Genomic DNA, 8,226 nt, shown 5'->3' with positions numbered 1-8,226 from the left:
TATATATATATGTATATATATATATATATATATATATTTTGTGTATAATTAACGCGGATACATATGAACATATGTATATTACGAACGGGTTTGAAATAATTTCAAAATTAACTAAATTTGTGTTAATATTAAAGAAAATAATTGTTATTAATTTATTAAAATTTGCATTTTATCAAATATAATAAATACATTATTATATATCAATTACAGTTATAGTTAACAATGAATAATAGTATTAATATTTGTCTACATATAAAAAGAACGATTGTGAAATATCTAAAACTTAGGTAGATATAGGTTTATAAATAGTTTTGTTAAACTAATAATTTGCCAATAATTTTGCAGAAATCTCAAGCATAATAAACAATTCTACAAAAAGTTTTGACATTCTAGCAATACATAATTATTTTGATAGTCCAACAAAATTATTTTCAGATTTATATTAATCTAAATTTTTAGATATTTTAGCAAAATCTAAACTTTTTGTGCAAAAATGTAATTAAAAAACCTTAAAATACAAAATGTATGAAAAATAAAAAAAATGATTATTTAAAGAAAAATGTAGCTAGGAAAATAATATATTATTGCAGCAATTAATACAAAATTTCTTGTTAAAAATTATATTTATATCATGTAGACATCTTTAACATTGTTTTCATCATAAAGAGATACGTTTGGATGAGAACCACATCAAGCATTCTCTCTTATTTGAATATCTATACAGGATCATTATCTCTAGTTACGTATACAACGTGTACCGCTTTGTTTGCCAGAATGGATATTTGCTCGACGTGCCCAAAGCGAGGAAGTTCGAATTGCATTGGTCAAGACTACTGTGAGATTCCACTTTACGACATTCGGGTAGCAAATAGCATAAACGTAAGATCTAAAGACGAGCAATGATGCATTCAAGTTAACAAGCTTGAAACTATCAATGGTGACCGATAGGGTACAAAGCAGATTACTTTGCATTATAAATTTTGCATTAAAAACATTCTAAATTTTCAGAAAAAAATACTGAGCTTTTCACAAACACATATTATAAAAACAAAAATATTATAAAAGGGAGAGTTGAAAAAAATCACTTTTTTTAATATCTTACGCAAACTGAATACTATTAACAAATTTCAATTGAAAGAACTTGATGTTGATTTTCTGAATAAATATATAACATATCCAATAATTATTTATTTAAATTTTATTCGAATAGTTAATTTAAGTTTTAAAATTAACTATTTGCAAGTAAATTTTTAAATACATAAATATAGTAATAACATATTCTTATTTTGTTTAACATTAAGAATAAAGTATCTCTAAAATAATAAAAATGTTTAAGAGATTGATAATCAGTTAAACAATGTTTAAGAAAAAAAAAAGAAAATTTGTTTCATTAAAAAATATTTTCTTATGTATCTTTAAAATCTTATGTAGAGAGAATTACATACATTTTAGAAAGTTAATAACAAAGAGATTTTTTTTTAAGTATATGTTGAACTTGTTTCAAATAAAAAATAAACTTTTCTTATTTTTTTATTTTTTCTTCTTCTGCAAATATTTTGTAAAAATTGTTTTATTTTAAAAACAAATACGTTTATTTTATTATAAAATATTTTTCTGCAAAATGAAATTTTTATGATACTACTATAAATTTAATTTTTATAGAAACAAATTGCGCGAAATTTTAATTCTGGTACGAAATTTAAAAATGCCATACATTTTGTTTTATATGTATGGGCATGTTATATAACTTCCATAATGTTATATATTACCGAAGACTTTATATGCTTGATCGTTATTGTTAATTTTTCATTTTTAAAGTCATAAAAAAAATTCCTCTACTTAAAATTAAGAAAAATTGTTGAAAGATAAAGTTTTAATATTTGCATATGAAATAAAAATAGATAAGATTTATTTGTGATATATATTGTGATATATATGGATCTCGGTATTATAAAGAGAAAGAGACATAAAGCTGATAACAAAGCACTTTCAATAATATTATACTAATTGAATTGTAATTGAAAACTATACTAATAAAGTATATTAATTTTGCATAATATTTGATGTTATGAGATAACAATGAAAATGTGACACTTATTATTTCATGTCAAGATATTGATTGAATATATTTCATACCAAGTCGCATACATCATTCTAAAATAGAGAACCCATAATAATAGAGGCCAGAGAAGAATGAAAGGGTTGTCAGGAAAGCATCGGAGTCAAGGTGTGTTGCTCCTTTTTTATCGATAATTTATCAGCGTTCCGCGATATAGCGCTTTCGTTAATAAATCTTCCTCTACGTGGAATCTGACTCCTTGTGCGGTTTGACAGAACCGGATACATATAGTCGATGGCGATACAAGGGAAGATTATTACGATACTGAAACCATAATAGCCATATTTTTCTTCCTCCGTTACTCTTGCGCTTCTGATCATCATTGTTCGGTGCTCTTCTTGGATACATCAGTACGTTTTGCACCGCAAAACATTTAGTACTTATCTCGTTAATAATATTTGCCTGTCTCAACTCTGTTCTTCCCCAGAGAGAGAGACCGTCCTGACCTGTCTCACGAAAGTTTGTGGCACAACTGGCGCATAACAGGCCGTTCGAGCGACTTCTAAAGACTGATCCAGAATTACTTACATCGATAAAGTTCACACAAAGATTCTTTAATCGAGTTTTTCTTTTGCTATAAGAGCATATTAAATTGAATGTTACATTTTTCTATATCCTTTTATTTTTCAAAATTGTATCTATGCAAGTACACTTTTTGATATAAATAAAAATTAAATTTACGTAAGAATTAAGTTTTTGATTATTTGCAATTAAAGAATTTTTTACAAAAACGAAATAAATCCATTTTTTCAATCACTTCTTATTTATTTCTTCTTATTTATTTTTTTGAATTTTAGTTGTACCGAAATCATATTTAAAATCAAAGAAATTTGAATTTGTTATAAAATTTATTCTGAATGCTTCGGTATTATTCTGAATGCTTTCTCTGAATAAAATTTCCTCTTCATAATTTATATTTAAATTAAATATATATTTAATTTAAATCTCAATATCACGTATATATGATTATGGGCAATGTAATGACAAAATATTCAAATACATATAAAACAGACCTTATGCTTATGAAATTACATGCGTAGCCAGTACTAACAAGCAACATCTGCAATTGCAAACAGTCATATCTATTTACTGTAATATCGAATTGCTAATATTGATTGCAAGGTTTAGTTAAATTTTCGTAAAGTCAATCGAAATTCGCTTGTATCGTAGTAAAGTCATTTTAATAAACAGATCAAAATTGATTCGACAAACATGGCGCCATTAGATAAACTTTTATTTTGAATACACATAAGTACATGAATATTTGTGTTAAAAATCATAATTACGCTGAGAAATTAATTACAATGTCTCTGGCAAGTATCATCGGAGCAGATAACAATTCCCATGCAGCTTCATGTTTCTATCACGTTCTATTCCTACTCTTACAGAGAAGATATTATAACCGCTTCGTATCTCTCTCATAAACAACTGCAGCCCCATTATTTAGCACTTCTCTCATTAATAATGTCTTATTATCCAGCAATACCATCTTTATGAAACAACCTTCGATTCAAAGTTACAGCACACAAATGTTTTTCTCAAGATATGCATAATAATTACATCAATTTCTGTAATTAATTATCTCAATGATTCTAATCTAAATGTATAGTGAAACTAAATGTTATATATAATACTTGGATTACCAAAATCACACATGTAAAATAGTTGTAAATAATAATAATCTATCATAATTTCGCAAAGTAAAAATCGATGTTATATTCACAAAGTGTTAAAATTCGCGTTTATAATGCACCATTATACATAAAACCTGGCTTAAAATTTTGCATCAAGCTTAAGAACCTTTTAATGGATTTTCGATAATTCCACGTGCATATTAATTATGCAGAAATATAGCCAAAATTTTAGATTGTATTATGAGACTTTTTAGGATAATATGTAACATGACCTAAGATATGTAAAATCAATCTACTTTTATTAAATAACTTAAAACCAAAATAGTGATTTATGATAATATAATAAAAAACTACTTGTTGCTTCTTATAACAATTTTTTACGATAATAAAATAGAATTAATGCTAAATTAATACAATATATAATATTTGATAAAAATTAATATAGTATATTAAACCGATTATAATTAAAGCTATTATAGAATTATTTTCCGATAGAAAAAGTAAATATTCAACTAACGAACTTTCTATTATGATTCTATTTTTAGATAATAATAAATCTTTTTTAAATTGGTTTATCATTGACACGTAACAAAATAAACAGTGACAATCTTCTCCAATTATTTTTGTCTAAGGTTTATTCTGAATCGATCTTCCATTTGCTAAGATATAGATATAATAGATAGATAGATAGATAGATAGATAGATAGATATCAGATACTTCTTAATAATTTCAAATATTAACTGATGAAAATGGAATTATTCCAATCGAAAATCTTCCTGAATGATTCCATAATAACTCCATCAGTCAATATCTGACTCTGTTAGCAAAGAATTTGCCGTATTTCGCCGAATGCCAGGATCGCGGTTGCAGTTCGTTCCAATATATTGCCCCTGTGGTTTGAGTTTGATCTGATGGGATTTCAGTTTTGCGATCGTCATCTTTCTGCAAGACCGATTTTTTATAGAACAAATCTCTAAACATGAGCATAAAGAAGTATAGAAGCTCCACTATAGTGATGAAACTAAAGCCAATGAAGACGCCACATATACCGCCGATATCACCTGCAACGATCATGATACGTTTTGATACGGTTTGAAAGGAAGATAAAATGATTTGATAAAACTGCAGCGTGTTTTCAATGTTCATTCTTAAAAAAAGTATTACACGCACGTAGTGGCGATTTATGCTATAAAAGAGAGGGATTTTTTAAGCAATATCATCGTCACTTTATACAGGCTTACTATCCTTTAATCAATGCTTTATAAATCGGATACGTAATTGCTTTTTTCTTAATTCATAAATATATATACAAACACACACATATACATTCCAAGCCAAAATTTTGGAAACACTTTTTAAAAAATGACATTTTTGGGATTAATTATTTAAATATCTGTAATAATTCTTTAGAGTCAATAATACTTATTGGACCTAAAGAATTATTATTGTTAAAAACACACTGTTTTATAGATATTTGAAACAATCCCTAAAATCAATTTTTAAAAAGTGTTTCCAAACTTTTAGCCTGGAGCGTATATAAACTTAATAAGTTCCGTCTTTGTATTAATATAGAATTATTGCTTTCCATTAGTAGTTAATGTAAAAAAATAACGACTTCTAGATTTAGATAGATGTAGAATTTATGACTGTATTTAAATTAGTGTTGAAAAAAGTGCATATCTGCTCTCATTTTTTTTTTGAAGTATTACCATTTTTTCTGGTTTTTGTAGTATGTATAAATAATAAATATACAAAACAAAAAAGTATATACAAAATAAGATATATAGAAAACTATGTTCAAATTTCACAATAACAGATTTTCTCTAATTAACATAAATAAAATGTCTAAAATTTTCAAAAAAATTTATTTTATATAAAACCTTTATCATTTTATTTTATCAATATAAATAAATATGCATATATAATCTACATAATCAAATTTAAAATATTTGTTTTTTCCTTAATGCGTATTAATTATATTAAAAATTGTCTTCTTAAATTTTTGGGATTATGAAAAGTCGAATGTCGAATAAACTTTTCCATGTTTCTCAGAAAATATTCCTCTTTTCAGCAATTTATTTGCAAAGTAAGCACCGGCAACTAGAAATTGCGCTATGTGAGAAATATTATCTTTTTTTTTGCACGAGTACCAGACTAGAGTGGAGAAACGTGATACACAGTCGGATATTAAAATTTCATTTTTGAAAACCCTCGGGCATCCTACAGAAGAACGCGGACAGAAAATTTCTCTTCCACACTACTCTAGCTTTGATCATGTGATATCTTTTTCATATGTTTTGTATCAACTGTGAAAAGATTTGCTCATCGTTAGTTTTCATACCAAAATTCTTCATAATTTACTTCTTTCCGCAATATGCAACTAATTAAAAATAGTAAAGGTGGAAACATCGCACTCCGGGAGGAGTCATTTCTTCAATCTAATTATATAGATATGATATGAAACGCAGTGATATCAGATATATCAAGAGAAGTGATAATGTCTTAGCATAATTATAAGTATTATATTTACACTAATTATAATAAGTTCAATGACAGCTTAAATAGGACTGTTTGTGTCTTTTACACATCCTCTCTCTACTTATCAATTTTATTCGTTTTCTACAAAATTATTTTTATAGTTTTTATTTTAAATTTGATTATTGGAAAAAACATTTTTTAAAAATTAAGTAAAATTAAGTAAAATTAAGTAAAATAATTATATTCATAATTACAATTTGTTTGAAATGTTTGATTTGTTAAAAAAGTATTAAATAAAAGAATCTTGTTTCTATAATTGATCCTATATTCAAAACAAATTGCGTTTACTTCATGGGCTTTTTTAAAAGTTTTAATCCGAAACGATGTAAAAAGATGTAAAAGTTGAGATTAAGGAATTTAAACTTAATCTCTCATTTATAAGTAGGTATAATTCTTTAACAATCTGTACTTACTTACGAGATCATACCAGTAAAAAGACATATCTTGTTTCAATTTGATTGTACCGTACTTTGAAAAGTATACGTGTACTATTCCTTCATTAGTAACGTTGTAATTCTGTCTAAAATTAAGCAATAGTAAAGTTTTGAGATCTTTTTCTAGGAATTTTCAAAAACAATTTTATATTTTATACTGACAAAAATATAAATATACTTACAATAAGTTAGTATTGAATTTACCAGGAGTTATATCAGTCGTCCAACTTAATACATCGTAACTAATATCTTCACAGGCAGCATAACAACTGTAACAATGTAAAGCCTTTTCTTCTTTTTCAAAATTGGTGTGTTCTTCCTCGTGAGGGAGAATCGTTAACCAATCGGCTATTTTATAAAGGAAATAAAAATCAATATATCGAATATAAATAAAGTAATCATAATTATTAATTTATTTAAATAATAAGTTTTAAATAATGTAAATATTAAAATTTACAAATTGTTTATGTAAAAACATAATTGTTTTAGATTAATAATGTAATAATGTTTACATTTATGCTTAGCTAGGCATTCGGAGTCCAAGCTATTACAAATACGCCATGAATCTGAAATATATAATAAATATATATTACATATAAAACATAATAAACATAAATAGAAAATATTTATAAAATTAATCTGTAAAAAAGAATAAAATTTGCATAATTAAAGTTCTTTTCTTGTAAAATAAATTTGAAGAAATCCAGATAATTCTCACAACTTAATTAAATTGCTGTATTTTATTATAATTTTTTTATATTTAAATATATATGTATTACAGCATATATTATAAACATATTACGTTATAAAAAAATTTCTTAATTTGTTTTTTCTAGTTATTGCGATAAATATTATCACATGTCTCGAATTAAAAGATCGCTGACACAGAATTGAAGAGATATCGGTTCGTATTGCGGCTGAGGTAATATTGTTTGCAATAAATTATTTACAGAATTGTAAACATGTATATTAGCATCCTCAACATTAAATTACTTTCAATTTAATCTGTAATATTACTACTAATATTACTACAGTTTCAGTTCAGGACTATATTCCAACAAATAAATTAATTTTCAAATAAAATTAAAAAATTGATTGCTCATGCTGTTTCAATATTGCCAAGCATCTTTATTTCTTGTAAACAATTAACAAAAAATTTTATCATACTGGGTAATGATCATAATGATCAGATAAAATTACGTTAATATTACAAAATCTACTTTTAATTTTTTAATAAAAATATAAAAATAAAAATTTGCAAAAAATGTTCATATTTTGAGTTAGTATGAGGAAAGATAGAGAGTACGTCAAGCAGGATAGCGCGATCGTCGTTGCACGTGTTGTTGATTAATATGGAGAACGGAGAAGGCAGCTGCGAGAAAAACGACTCCAAGCACGCCCTGTGCTATCGATGAAGCGCGAGAAAAAGAGCAATCGGGACGGCTTTAAAACGAAAGAACAGAGAGAGAGAGAGAGAGAGAGAGAGAGAGAGAGAGAGAG

The 8,226-nt window shown here is 25.9% G+C and overlaps 1 protein-coding gene across 1 annotated transcript in view; it reads right to left on the bottom strand.

The window, feature by feature from the left end:
- Window positions 1-4,558: 4,558 nt before the first annotated feature.
- LOC105627392 (sodium channel protein Nach-like) overlaps window positions 4,559-8,226 on the bottom strand; it is a 4,730-nt gene continuing 1,062 nt past the window's right edge. The window contains exons 2-4 of the mRNA XM_012208674.1: window positions 6,909-7,074; window positions 6,706-6,812; window positions 4,559-4,815 (exon numbers count right to left, since the gene is read on the bottom strand). Of these exons, the coding sequence (XP_012064064.1) occupies window positions 4,559-4,815; window positions 6,706-6,812; window positions 6,909-7,074 (530 nt within the window). The remainder of the gene's footprint in view (window positions 4,816-6,705; window positions 6,813-6,908; window positions 7,075-8,226) is intronic.

This window comes from Atta cephalotes (genome assembly GCF_000143395.1).
Source record: "Atta cephalotes unplaced genomic scaffold scaffold00008, whole genome shotgun sequence".
Taxonomy (NCBI): Eukaryota; Metazoa; Arthropoda; class Insecta; order Hymenoptera; family Formicidae; genus Atta; species Atta cephalotes.
This window is presented reverse-complemented; position numbering and strand designations above follow the sequence as displayed.